The sequence below is a fragment of the Pleurodeles waltl genome, chromosome 3_1, assembly GCF_031143425.1.
Source record: "Pleurodeles waltl isolate 20211129_DDA chromosome 3_1, aPleWal1.hap1.20221129, whole genome shotgun sequence".
Taxonomy (NCBI): Eukaryota; Metazoa; Chordata; class Amphibia; order Caudata; family Salamandridae; genus Pleurodeles; species Pleurodeles waltl.
This window is the reverse complement of record NC_090440.1, coordinates 376,667,959-376,683,205: the sequence shown is the minus strand read 5'-3', so window position 1 is coordinate 376,683,205 and position 15,247 is coordinate 376,667,959. Positions and strand designations below refer to the sequence as shown.

Genomic DNA, 15,247 nt, shown 5'->3' with positions numbered 1-15,247 from the left:
CGCCTTCTGGTGGGTGGAAGACCGGACTGTGATCAATAAATGGACAAAAGTTGCGTAAGGAGCGCACTAGCCGTCCCCTGACGTTAAGGAATCTGAAAATCAAGCTTCTCAGTTGTAATTTGGTCAATTAAGCAACACAGCTAATGTTAACAGTCAATAAAAAGGCAAATCAGGAGTAAGGCGAAAACACCACTTAACTGGATGCTGAGCCGCAAAGAAAGAGGGAGTGCGAGCAGCGATGAAGGGCTATGTTGGGGCCGCGCTGAAAGAATGGAAGAAGGATTTTTTAACTTGTTGGGTTTTTTCTCTGGTGTGCATGGGAAAAGTTGTTTTATTAATGTTAAAATGGCTGCAGTATGTTTAATTGGTATTATTAAACTGAAGGAAGAAACCATAATCTTTGCCTCCGTGTCCTTAATAGAATTGAAACTTATCTTCACTTAAGATACGCACATTTTCATTAAACTCTGGTCTGACCTTGCCCGGTGAGTTTGAATGAGTCTTGGAGCCAACATAGCAGGTACTATCTTCAGACAGTAAACATATTATGTTGCTCCTCATAAACAGAACGATAGGCAAAGGTCTAATCTGCCTAGAGGTTGCTCTGCCTTTTTGAAGAAGTATTTTTAAAAATCATACACATATAGGCCAAGGACCTATTTCTGAAATTATATTATTCCTATTATATGATTGATTACACATGCTGTGACTTTAGTGAGCAGATACATCTCTGCGGTTACGCAGATTTTCCAGATGTTTGTTTAGATAGCAGTGCTGGATTACAGAGAATGTAGAGAGTCAGGTCTCAGAAAGCCAAGCTACATCTCAGTGTACGCAGAGCGGGCAGTTTCAAGACTCACAATGCCTGAATTATTCCTCAAGTGACAGCCCACGGGTGCCAGCCTCAAACAGCAGCTCTATCTCAAAAGTTTGGGATTCAAGGAGCATGGCTATCTATCAGCTTACACAGATCTAACAATCCACAACCCTGGACAACAAACATATCCCTGAGATTACAAAGATCTCATAACCTAAGGTTTTAGACAATAGACCTATATTTCATCCTATGATCTTCTTATGACCAATTTAATGTAAATAGATCAGTGAGTGGGTTGCTCAAGATCATATTGATTGTCAACATAAAGTTGGCACCTCATCACTGCATGGAGCCTTCGCATTGCCTATCTACTCTTTACTCTCTCTATCCAGCCCAGTCTCTTATAAATGCTGCCTCTTTTATTACAGTTACACAGCAAAATTGACTCTTTGTAGTGCATAGATGCAAAACATCATGTAAAATATCTAGCTTACCCTTTCTCTTTCTTTCCTTTAATGTTGTTTTCTCTTTATTCTCTCTTTCCTCACATTCTCTCATTGTCTTACCCTCTTTTCCATCACCCTCACTAACCGCATCGTTGTGCTGTAAGAGAAATGTTTTTTAGAAACTGTAACCATTCCTTGCATTGGGGTGGACTACTGTGTTTCTGGTGCTTGTAATGCCTAATTCCCTAGCATGTCTCTCGCTCATGTTTCAGTATCTTTTCCTCTCACTCTTACTCTGATTCTGTTTCTCCCTCTCACACGCTTACTGTTTTTCTCTCTCTTTCAATGACTATCGTACTAGTCTCAAACTGAAGGGCAGTTTTTGCATTTGGAACCCTACCACCCACGTATGGCTCTGCTAGCACTACTACCTCCTTGTACATCTTCCTCGTTCAAGCCTTACTGCATGAGCAGGCCTCTGCTCCCACAGAAATTGATTACCTTAACCAGCCAGACAGAAAAATACCCCCAATATGGCCACCCCTATGCCAGCATGCCATATAAGCAGAAGACCCACTGAACCACATCCTGCAATATCCAAGCCCAAAAGAACCAAAAGGCAGGGAGGGACCGGATAGGGGAGGGAATCCAGGACTGAGACGAGGAAGACCCTTACCAGGAGTAATGACGTTTTTCGGTAAGTAACCAAGGCATCAGTGCTCCTAAATAAACAACTTCCACATAAGCACTAACATTTAAAAATACCGTATTCCTTCGGATTTGTGTGCTTCTGAAATTCAATAAGCATTACAATATGTGTTTATCAAAACAAAACAAACATATTGCTGTACAGTACGTTTATTTAACATAATTCGAAAGTCCCAAAGACATCCAGACAGGATTGTACATGTAAGTAAAAATCAATGCCAAAAAATAGCACTTGCAAATCTATTTTATTATGCGATAAACTTGAAGAAAAACTAACCATAAGGAAATCTATATGAATAAATACAAACGTGAAATATTCTTTTTTAAAAACACCATACATACGGAGCCTTGTACGAGAAATTCAAAATACAATTTCGTGGCAATGTATATTGACTTTCTACCTACCCTTAGTATAGCCTTTCGATATCTGAATCAGTTAAAACCTTCCCGTTTTCGCTTTGCATGTTATTAAATTATAGGTCAGCTGTGTCGCACCAGGCAACATGGATCAATCACACTTTAATGAACTCTGAGAAAGGTGTTTACTACTGCTGTTGCTACATATTTTGCTTTTCTCCTGAAACATTCAGTGATAGCTTGAAAACGACACTTATAGTAAATGTTATGTGTGAAGGATTCCGAGCAGAATCCTGAAATGAATGAGCAGGTAAGGTTATACTTCGTGAATACAAAGTAAATGCATCTTCAGGACTTTTTTTAAAACTCACATGCAATGTTTCCAAACAGTGCTCAAGCATGTAGCAAGAGCGTGCAAAAGATTATTTGGTATACAACATCGGAAGGAACACAACTGTAAATGAATTGCATCCCCATATTTGACCTCATGTATTACTGCAACAAATTTTCTTCAATCTGTAGTTTATTAATGACCATTGGGCTAATGCTACATATTCGTACGTTTCACTAGGATCCAACATGCTAAAATCATATTTGTATTGCTGTTGTGAATACGTGATTTTTCATTTGATATCTGGACACATATCATACTTCTATCCATTTATATCCTGAAGGAATTCATGTCTTGGAGAAGAAGACCTTTTTATTCTTATAGTGTGACCACAAATCTACAAAGAGCTATTATTCCACAGTACCAACCCGAAACAGTCTAACTTAAATTCTCAATTGATGTGCAATAAACGAGTATCAGACATTCACCAAACATTCTCTAACTATTCTGGTGAGCAACCTGCACCTGCTACCTACTTCGACTGTAATTTCAATTCCTTCGAGCTCAACTCAGCCAAAGCCATCATCAAGACTTCTTAAAGACACCATCTGGATCAATGATCGATGCATAGCCCGCCAAACTCATAATGGTGAACACTGCAGCCCGAGCCAAAGATATCACCTGCATTGCCAGTGCTTCCCTACAAAGAGGTGACTCTGCTGACACACTAAACTATGCCATTGTTTACCACCTACTCAAAAAAGAACCTCGGGGCTTACAGTCCAAGCAACTTCCGACCCATCTCCACACTCCCTTTCCTGGTGAAGATCATGAAAGCAGAAGTAGCCAACCAACTCCAGAACTACACAGAATTCAACAATTTTCTTGGCATCCCAAAATCTTCATTCCACCTGGTAAGAAGAACTGATGTCACAGTAATAGACAGCAGAGAAAGAGCGTTAACCCTAAGAGACCAGAATCATCCTGTGGCTCTCATCTTGGTACACCTTTCAGCTGCAATCATAAAACAATCCTAAAACACCTAAAGCTTTAGTTTAATATTACCAGAAAAGCAATTAAATGGTTTATATCTTTCCTACAAGAACAAAAGAAGCAAACTAAACTTGGTCTACATGTTTCTGAGTCAACTGCCAATCACACAGAACTCCTACTAGAACTGTACATTAATTCCAACACTGAAACACTCACTGAATGACTTGGACCTCAGTGATCTTTGCCTAAAGGTGATAAAACAGAAATCTTAATTCTAAATAATGGCAAGTCACCTCTTCCAAATATCTCATGGCCTTTTTTTATTTTAGCTCCAATCTTATTATCATCTTTCAGCTATCTTTCATGGCTCAAATTCAAGTGACCATCAAATCAACAAACTGTCATTTATATACGTAATCTAGAAACACTCTTATTCGAACCATCCAACATAGAAAGCTACTGGTCAATTAAGTTGGCCAATCAAAACTATAGTATTGCTTTGCCATATACAATAATCTCCCTAAGACATTGTAAACTACAGCATTTTCAAAACCATTTTGGACTAAAAGACAACTATGGGCCAGTGGAGCGCCACTTTTCTTGTGCCCCTTAGCGCCCCCCTAATGCCGCAATCTGTGCACTGTATCTAAGATATGGCACACCATGGCGGTAGTTAGGGAACTAGCGTCAACATTTTTGGTGCTAGTTTGAAGCTTTGCAGGATTAGCGGCTAAAACTTTGACACTGATCCTGCAAAGCCTATTGAGGCCCATTGTAAACAATGGTGTGCTTCCTTTTAACGTCTGCTCTGAGCAGGCGTTAAAAGTGCCGAAAAAAATGGTGCAAAGAAATCTCTGAGATGTAAAAGCCCTTTTGTGGTTGTAAACTATAAGATTTGCAAAATCACAGGGTTTGCGACCACAAAAGGACTATCTAGTTTACTGCACCCATTTTATGAGCCAGTGTTTCTTTTCCAACTCGTATAATGGGTTTCACGATCTCTACTGAATCACGATTTTAACAACCATTTGCAATGCAACGGGTCTCACGTTTGCTCATGTTAGAGCTGATAGCGTTGTAAACTCCTAACCCGACTTTTCACCTATCGGCAAAAGTGCATTTATGTACGTAACCCGAAAAAGTGCAATTAACTGTGTAAAGCGCTCGACTTCTGCCAAGTGAAATCACGCTAGTAAAATAGAGAAAAAGTAGTCCACGAGCCGGACAGAAAACAGCGAGCCTCACATGTTTTCTGTACTTGGTCGATGCGCTCGAGGAGGGCTTGCCACCGTAAAAGGCATGATGTGTGCATGCTTTCGACTAATGAAAGCAAGCGGATTTTAATAGGCAAGCCCACGAACCAATGAAAAACACTGACGTGATGTCGACAGGGCTCTGAGCCCTTTTCTAATAACTAAAGTGTCTCGCTGCGATACACATGCGCGAGCAACGCAGGCTCGACCCTAAAAAGGCATTCCTTTCAAACTGTGAATAGGTAATGTGTATCAGTGGTTTGCAACCACGATTTTGGTTGCAAAACACTAACCAATTACCGCCTTCTCACCTGGGATGACAACGGATTCGACAAGGGGAAGGGGTCCCCCCTTTGACTTCTTCCCTTTTGGGACGTAGGGTTAAACCCTAGGGAGCAGTATGCAGTGGGCCAGGGAACCATTGCCTGCTTCCCTTGAAGTTTTCCAAAACATTTCCCAAAATGAAAATATTTTTTTAAGAAGCTCTGGTTGCTTTAAAGAACAAGGGCTGCTTGTTTTCTATTTTGAAATGCAAAGACAGAGATGGTGGTCTGCTGTCTCTTGCAGGCCATCATTCCTATCTTTTCAGCCAACTGAAGGTGGGGGTCACAAATTGCGACCTGTCTAATGAATATTAATTAAGCAAGTCATTCTGACTGCATTGCAAAAAATAGATGTGTAATTTGAGACCACTTTTTTTATGGAATCGTCGTACATCTGGCTCTATATACTTTATTACAAATCCTTCCTACCAGTATCCACAACCTGATGAAGATTTGGTTTCTGCAACCCAAGCCATATGAACTTTCTGTCTGTTAGATGCAGATGCACAACTAAGGATATTGTGGCTGGCCAATCATTTCTGAAGTGAAAACCGTCCCAGGAAATACCTTTAGTTTGCTGTAAAAATCAAATGTAATGAGCTGAAAATATATGTGCAATAACAAAGTAACAAAAAACGTGCATCTTTTAAAATATTGCATTTACTTTGGTATTTTTTAAACTAAAAAAAAAAAAAAAATTATGTTCTGAGTACAGCAAACTATCAAGCATGACGGTCGTGACTAGGAGCACGTGTGTGCAGAGAAGTCTTGGAAGGAAGTGCAGCTTTGCCGGAAAAGGTGCTGAATTGCAAAATGGAGTGCCTTTTTGAAAAAAAAAAAAACAAGAACTGTAACTGAGTTAGGATGGAGTGTTAAGTGCATTGATAAGAATAGGAAAGTAGAATAAAAAAGAAGTTGAAGACGCGCTAGAGGTGTCGAAGCTCTGGTGAAAGAGGGGTATGGGGAAAAGTAAAAACAATGGTGTATTCCACGGGAAGGTGTAAGGGACCAGCAAAAGAGTAGGAATTGAATAAACACAGAGGGAGGTAAATGTGGTGCACTGTGCATTCAATGGGCAGACGGCATAGTGAGGAACACTCCCTATCGGCAGCCATGGGAGCCCCTATACCCCAACCATATGCACACATGTTTGAAGCCAATGTAGAAGAGGAGATCTTGAAGCAATATCATGTCTGCTATGAAATCTCTCAGGCCCAAACTAATTCCCACAAACCCTACCAAAATGGCCAACGGAGCCCATCCTAAGTCTGGAAAACAACTATAATGCAAACAGGGGTGATGCGGAAAATGTCCTATGCTGTGTACCAACTGTATGGGCATTACTAACAGGAGTATTCGAGTCATGAACACTTTGGTTGTCAACTAGAGCTACCTTGCACATCAACTGGAACACTTGTGCTGAGCATCGATAAGGGACTAATAAAAAGCAAATCTGGAGCTGGGATTTCAATGTGGTTTGTACCCTCAGCGCTTTCACCTCTTGCTACCTCTCTGGAAAGCCAAAGGCCAGGGGTGGGCCAATGTACTCCTCAAGGCTTTGTAAGGTCAACTGAATGGAGCACACAGCTACCCTGCAGTACATTAAGATCAGAGACAAATCAGGTTAACTAACCTGTGCTGGAGGTGAAGGCTCTTTCCTTGAGTGATGCAGGTACATCTTTTAGTGTCTTCTCCTGTGACAGCAGCTGAGAGAATTCACATTCTTGAAGTGGCACAGATCTCTTCATGGCTCTTTACAGGTCCTTACAGGGAGCAGAGCTAATAAACTACCTTTCTGAGCCATGCTTTCCTTCTGCAGGGTTGCGATCAGGATTCTCTTCCACAGCAGCAGGTCACTTCTCTATTCAGGACAGTTCAATCGTGCTTCCGGATAAATTCCTAGTAAAGACCTATTATTAGTCTAGCAGGGAGAAGGTGTGTGGCACATTCTATACCTAGAGGTCAATCCTCATTAATTGTAATGGTGTACATCTCCTTCCCTGACCATGGAGGATTCTGGAACTTATGATAGGTCAAGCTGGCCAGCACCTACTGGCCAATAAATCCTCTTGCACTCTTCATAATTTAGGGGCTCCATCGAGTCAAATCCAGTGTGCCACAGAATAGTCAGATCATAACATGACTATGGGCTAGATCTGCTTCTGGGCTGGTTGTAACTAGCCCTGGTAAAGATTATTATTGGGCCCAGACAATAGGTCACATCTTGTGTAGATGGAGATCTTGCTGGAAGAGGGGACAAGCTGGAAGTACTCTGACAAAGGCAGGGCAGCAAACTTCAAAGAGAAGAGATTCTGACTCACTACCCATAGGAACACCGTATAACATTATAACAGGGAACTGGGCGGTATCTATGCACAACGGTCGGTTGGCAGGTCATCAGAGACCTGGACATCCTCACACAAATCCCACCATCATCTTAAGTTGCCACCCACGTGTGGAATAAAAAATGGATTCCATCCTGTTCCCTCCAACGTGTGCACACAGTCCACACACTCAACCTGCAGTTTAGATAAAATGTACTCAAACCGTCCACACATATGCTAATCATATGTAAGAGAACTACCCTTTTAAAGGAAACTAGCAATTTCTTTTACATCAAAGTCAATTAGGTAACTCCCCTGAAGGCGAGAGGTAAAAAGGCCTGCCCCTTCACTACCACTCATGCTGCCACCAATGCCAGTCCTAGAAAGAGCATAGAGAGATGGCAAAAGCAACACTTTTAAAAGAGGACTGCATTTTGAGTCTCCTCGGGGGATGACTACTTGAAATGGTAGAGGGGCTTGCATGTCTCAGTGACCTGGAAAGCTATGCTCGAAGGAGCCTAGTCTGCTGGCAGTGTGGCCCACGCTGGATAGGTCTAAGGGGAGAGATCAGACAAAGCAATATCCACTGGTTCTCCAGGTTGGGGTCTGCTGACAAGGCTCACAAACTTGTCCTAATGAAAGCATTTTTTACAGGAAAAGAAAAAATTGCCACTAAATCTTCTGGGCATAAGGGACGTCCAGAGTCTCTGCATGAGACATGCATGACTGACAGTAGTCAAAGCCACAAGAAAAATAATTACATAAGTTCTGAGTGCCAAAGTGTAAGACCAGAATCCAATTCTTGATTGTACAAACTATTTATGACACTGGAAAGCCTGTTCAAGTAACAACTTAGATCAGGCGTTACAACTAACACATCCTGGGGTATCAGCAAAAGTAGGTAGACTAGATCTGACAGGAGAAATGGTACTCTACTTCGGAAGAGATGATGACCCACATCACGAAAGAGTAGCCATCATCCTGGTCAAGGAGACAGAGAAATGCCTATTTTTTATTGTATGTTTTTATTGACATTTCAACATCATACAATTCCACATCCAAAGAAACATTACCACCCATATTCATTCTATCTTACAGTAATAAAAACAACAGAAATCACCCAGTTCCATGGCAACAAAGCATAAAATATCGAGAAGCAAGGATGCCAATGAAACACCCCAACCCTGCCCAATATTCTACTCATAACTGAAACATATTTATTGGCAGTTGAACATGTAAAAAAAGAAATTGAACAAGAGTCCAATCACCCTCTCACCCAGCCCCTCCCCCACTCTACCTTGGTGACACATCAGTTGCGAAGAGTGTCAATCCATAAAAGGGGGAAACAGAGAAACAGAGGTGCGTATCCCACTCCACAACGGTTCAACGCCACATGTGTACATGATCAGAGACAACAAATTAAGTAGAATCATAGCATGCCATGCCAATAGTGGGGGCATCCCAGCTCGGGAACGCTACACGACAGCCAGTAAATCAAGCACAAAGGCATCCCACAAGCTTACGCTCTACATTGGTCTAGTATCCAGGGGGTCCAGCAAATCCGCAAGAATGTCGGCCCACGTGCGAAGATCATCAACCAATTTTTCATCCCGTCTACATTGACGCATATGCCACTCCTCTGCCACTGCCCTTTCAGCCATATCCTTCACCCACCCATTTACCTCGGGGGTAACGGTGCCAACCAACTTATTGCGATCCTTCGTGTCGCCAGGACCAGTCCCAACACTAGAAATTTCCTACTCAGCCCTTTCTTTCGTTTAGCTGGGATTAAGCCAAGTAAGCATAGTTGACGACCCCAAGATATTCTCCAACCTGTTGCCAAATTTAAGCGATCTACTAGAGTCTTCCAATAAGAATCCAGTGAAGTATAACTCCAGACCATATGAAAGAAGTCTGCCCCTTCCACTAAGCATCTAGGGCAAGCAGAGGAGCGACCTATGTGTGTCACCCCCAGTGTGGCTGGGGTTAAATACACCTTGTGCACTATATTGAATTGCATCAACTTGAACCTGGCATTTGCGGCAGACGCCTGAACCGCTGAGTGCACACCCTCCCACTCCTTATCTGTGAGTTGTTCGCCCAGCGCTACATCCCACTTCTCCTGTACACATAAAGGACTGAGTGGCTTATCTTTCCGGAACGCACAATACAAGAAGGAAACCAGGTGTCTGCCCCCTGCCATATAACATAGTAAGCAAAGTGTTAGATTCAGTTGAGGCCACGGGGAATGACTGCCAAATGCCACATGCAGTAGCAGCCAGTTTAGCAAACTGTAAAGAACTGCTGCACACCAAGTTGGAATGTGTCTGCTGCCTCCTGTAATGTGATGAACCTGTTGTTCTGTTACTGATCCGAGAGTGTGATGGAACCTCCTGCCTGCCATTTATCCATGGACATAAGTTTCTTATCTGAAGAAAGGGTTTTAGGTCCCATATAGGTAGGGCCGGGGCATATGGCACTCTCTTAAGGACTCTCCGGACTGCTCATTCCCATGCCGACCATACTTGTGTAATCAAAAAGGGTGTTTCCGGAACTACTTATGTTTCCAACATAAGTAATTCTGGAAGCATAGTGGCACCATGTAAACCTTTAAGCAGACGTTTCTCCCAGTTGTCTTCATCATCAAACCAGTGCACAGTGGGTTACAACTGGGCCGCAAGATAATATATATAACTCTAAGTCCAGCAGTTCTAACCCACCATGGTTCCAGGGCCTTCGTCATATAGCTAGGCTCACATGCCTACCACCTTAAGCCCAAAGCAATTCAACAGCTTATCAAGTTCCTGGAAATATTGTTTGGGAATATTGACACCATAGGAGGACCACCGTTTTTACAAGCGTCACTTTTCCCATTAAGGATAAGGGTAGGGTGTTTCAAAATTTAACAGAGGAATGCAGGCCATCTATAACGTGGCTAATATTATGAGAGAAAGCCACACGAATACCTGTCTAATCAAAACCTAGATATCGGGTACCTGTAGTTTCCCACTGAATGGGCAGCTTTGAGACCAAACAAGGACTAATCTCACCCAATATTCCCAAAGGAAATAATTTAGATTTTTCTTTATTAACAAGAAGGCCAGAGATCTCCTCGAACTCCTCCAATAACACTAGTAGTATGGGGACAGAAGTATATCAGTGAGTCATCCACGTATAATGAAATCACATTTGTGGTGCCCCCCACTGTCACTCCCCAACCTTGCACCGCTGCCCTGGGGATTATGACAGCCAGGCGGAAGCCTGGCGGTATGTTGGAGGGGCCGTAGCTATTGCGCCACGGTCATAATAGCTGGTGGAACACTGCCACCCTGTTGGCAGTGTTACCACCAGCTTACATCCAGCCGCTAGGGTCGTATTGAGGCCCTATATTTGTGTAGTTATGAATGCTGGTCTTCAGAGACATTTCTAATGTTAATGAATAATTTCCTTGGTGCTGGAGGGTTCTTTTGTACTGTGATGGAAGCTTTTTGTAACATTTGCAGAGACATTAAATGATATATATTGATAGCTTTTTAGGTATGGGTTGGACAATGCAGCTGTCATCCAAGTCCATTTCTTATAACACACCTAGTAGTCTCAGTGTTAGGATAAGGTTTGGGGCAGTGTTAGAGGCAGTGTTACTGGTGGGGTTACGTTAGCATTAGATATAGGGTTCAGATAGTGGTGATGTAGTCGAAGTAAAGACTATTTTAATTTCAGAGACTAGGGATATGATGCCAAAGAGACTGAGTCTATGAGTAGACACTTTAATGTTATGCTAGTTTGAGGTGATGGTGAGTGTTAAAGTAATAAGTGTAAGTAATGGCAGTTTAACTAATGACATACATTCTACACACTCCCACACAGTAGTACCAACCATGACACAATAACACCACACAGTACTGCATCCTTGCCATAAATTGACCTACTCTACCATACCACCACAATAACACAGTGTCAGAATGTGGGGTCGGGGTCCAATACATGGCTAAAAGATACAGAATATTCTCTAACAATTTTGTTGGTGTTTCACGTGCAGGTAACTGCATATAAATAAACACACCTTAAATTATAGATAAATACAAGTTATAAAGATCGGTGAGAAATACATTCTTTTACACTATGAAACCTCAATGGGTTAACACAATCACTGCAGATATCTGTCAGAGTCTGTGTGTAACCTGAGAGAAACAGAACGTGTTCCTTGTTGGCGCAGTGCTGTGTAGTGGCTATGGTGTCTTAGCCTACAACTAAGAAGACACTGTATATATGCATGTCATTATTTTAAAACTATTTTACACATGGTATGAGATAAATGTCACTCTAAGGGTCACATGTGGATCTACTACGTCACTGAAACATGGGAATTTTGCAATTTCACACACTACCACCTTCCAGGCCCACATTCCTACTACCCAAGAACTGTGCTGTCACCATCCAGTGGTACTCTGGCAAAGGCCGCCCCCGAAGGGGCATCAGGGGCTGGTGCATTAACAGCCACCGGGGACCTGGAAATTACCAGTGAAAGCTGCCTCAGCGGCTAACCAACAAAGGGCATCCTGCATCCCTCTCGGGGGGAGTGCGCCAAGGCTGGTGCAAGGAAATTGGGCCAATGAGGGCCAAGCAAGGGCAAAGGATTCTTTCACATCCCTCTATGGGGGGACACCGCCGCACCCTCAGCTGTGGAATGCGGGTTAAAAGAGTTCTGCTTCCCATGCAGAAATTACTTTGTAGGGCAAGAGGGGCAGCGCGCAGGATTTCGAGAACCACCCACCCACCCACACCAGAACAGCACAGTGCATTGCAGTGCTGAGAGGGCAAGCAGACGACAGTAAAAGGGGCATGTTGGTTGGTAAAGGAGACACACCAGTGAGCGGTGTGCCGTAAAAGGCTACTTACCTTGGGATGCCTTACGGCAGGGTAAGTAGGCACATGGGGGAGTAAGCAGAGCATGGCACTCGCGGCCCAGACCCACCTGTTGGCAGGGCACAAAATGGACAGACAAGGTATTGTGTTGACCATAACAGCACTAAGAGGCTACCCCCTCACGATCAGAGAAAGAACAAACAAAAAATGATGACCCCAAAAGCGGCATGGAGGATGGCCTCGACAACAATAGGTGTCAGAATTATGACAACAAATGACAGGGACTTGATTGATTGATAGCAGAGATAATGTCATGCAGCAAAGTTATGATCCTGGCAAAATTATTTATGTATGACCTGTCAACTGTGATCTATGACCTGTCTCTGAATTATGATTTACGATCATGATGAAAGCAATGTATGGCACTCAGAATGATTGATGACATTGTATTAATATTTTATGCCCTTGCCATCTTGATTTATGACTGAACACTGTGAGTTATGAGGTCAAGGTTGTGGTGCAAGAGTCTATGCATGTAATAAAACTGCGGCCAAGTATTCCCACAGCAAAATGCAAACACACACGGCTGTTGTGCGTTTATTCATAAATGTATATGGGGGATTACATTAATTGGAGTGGGCCAAGTGAGGGGGTTATTCCACCACAAAGAGTATTCACAGCACCCAAGCTGCATTATGCTAGCACGCCACATCAACTATTACTCTGCCTCACCACAGTGGTACATAAAACACTTCTTTAAAGTTACACTCAACAGGTTTTCTCTGTGAAAAACAAACCTAGCTGGATTATCAAATGTCTATTTTATTTTCCTTGCATTAATCTGCAAGTCATACATTACTTGAGACCGCAGGTCATAAGACAGGCAGCAGTACGTTCCCGGGTAAGGTTATATCTCATGCCATCCTTCTCATAATTAACACCGTGGATGCCTGAGAACTGGAGCCACTGTTCACGGCAATATGGAATATACTATGTGTATGACATCCCAATACGTTTTACTGCATTTGGCCCCGAATCACGCAGAGCATTCTATTAATGTAACGCTATTATGTTAAATCATTGTGAAAACGCAGTTAGGTAGAGCCTCGTTCTGAATTGTTCCGCGTGCTCTTCTCCCGCCCCTTCTTGGAGCGTGTGCTTCACACAGTCGTGTTTCCGTTTTAAACGGAGCTCGGCCGCTGCGGACGCAGGGCTGAGACTGAGCATTACAACAACCTGCCAAGCTCGCCAGGCACCCGCAGCTATTGTTGTGAGAGCCCATGCCCACATTTCTCGTGTGGCAGTTGCTATAAATAACACACAGGTTTGTATTTCCAAGGAAAGAGAAACAGCGGAACAAAAATGGCTTCTGCACAGCTGGGTAGATTGGAAAACAAACTTCGGTTAAGAAAAATAAAATGCACTCGAACGTGAATAAATTGGCAGACAAACATGCAAGTGGCAGCCAGCCTGAAAATAATCGTTCAAAGGAAGAGGCGTGTTGGTCGAAAACAACATGTGGATGCAAAGCTTTTATCTAAAGATACAAATCGATAAGAAACGTACATGAACACTAAAGCCTTCAAAATAGTCAACGTTAACCTTATTATACACCTTTTCCTTGCACTAGTTGCCAGGCTGTAAACGTTCAGCAAAAATTGTATTTTTCCAAGTAATGCATTCTGGTTGCCTTGGAGTCACATAGGCTGCATTTTACAGCGATGCTATTGGCACTGGTTAAAACCATGAGATGAACACGTGCACCTAGAGCACGTCACCTCAGTTGTCGCCATGTCACGCTGAACTCCTCTTAGAATTTCTGTTTTAAATCTAGACAGTCGTTATTCACGAGCTTTAGCTACTTTCTGTAGCATATTCTGGCACGTGCATTTCTAAAAGCAGTTAGACAATAATTCCACCCCAAATTGCCTTTTCACCTTAATACCAAGCCAGGGATCATATCTGCCTAAATATTCTGCACAGTTGTGTTGTGGCGCACGCATGCCCCTAACCGGCTCACCCCGATAGCCACACAAGCCAACTCCTCACCTGCTGGTTGCAGCCACAATGTTGAAGAGGTATGTGGCTGGTATGGCTGTAAGAGACAGCACGAAGACCCCGGTGGCAGCAGAAGCGCTCATTGTGACTTCCGAGTGTGTTGGTTTTTAACTAGCACGTTGTTGTCTTTTTCTAACGCACACACGCCGCTTGTTACATTGCTTTTCCCTGCAGACTTCTCAGCGCTGAGTGGAGTAGGCTGGTCTCACTGATGGACCTGAGGTCAGTGCTGCTGGCTTTAAACCTTAAACTTTGTCAAGCCAAGTTTCAGCGCTGGTGACGCCCCTCTCAGCATCCACGGCAAGGTATTTCTCGTGAGAGGAAACCCGCTCCGCTTTCCTACAGCGCAGCCCTGGGAGGTGTCCTGGCTGTACTCGGACTGCAGAAACCCGAGCAGCCCCTTGTTCTCCGCACTGACAGAGGAGACAACTGCTGTCAGGGAGGACAGCAAGGGCGCATTCCAGCGGAGCCCGACTTTGCCAACTGCACGAATAATGTAAATGTGACATCACTAGATTGACTCGCCTACGGGCCACTCAGGAGGCATTATGCAAACATTTCAAGGCTTTAGGCGGGTCAGGGCGCACCAGACGGAATACATGTTTTGTTGTGTGTGCTAGGGGAAGGTTTGAATACTTTGTATATATAAAAAAGCAACTTCAAGGATACAACGTGGATTATAGAAGGCTGGGCAACCATGCTTATGTTTTGCAAAACACATTCCTGCTTCTTGGGACATCTTCCAGCTCTTGCACCCAAACACATCTTAAC

The 15,247-nt window shown here is 43.2% G+C and overlaps 1 protein-coding gene across 1 annotated transcript in view; it reads right to left on the bottom strand.

Annotated features, from left to right (window-relative positions):
• The window catches only part of TM6SF1 (transmembrane 6 superfamily member 1), a 546,630-nt gene extending 531,665 nt beyond the window's left edge, over positions 1–14,965 (bottom strand). The window contains exon 1 of the mRNA XM_069222564.1: positions 14,468–14,965. Coding sequence (XP_069078665.1) covers positions 14,468–14,559 — 92 coding nt within the window. The 5' untranslated portion in view covers positions 14,560–14,965. The remainder of the gene's footprint in view (positions 1–14,467) is intronic.
• Positions 14,966–15,247: the final 282 nt, after the last annotated feature.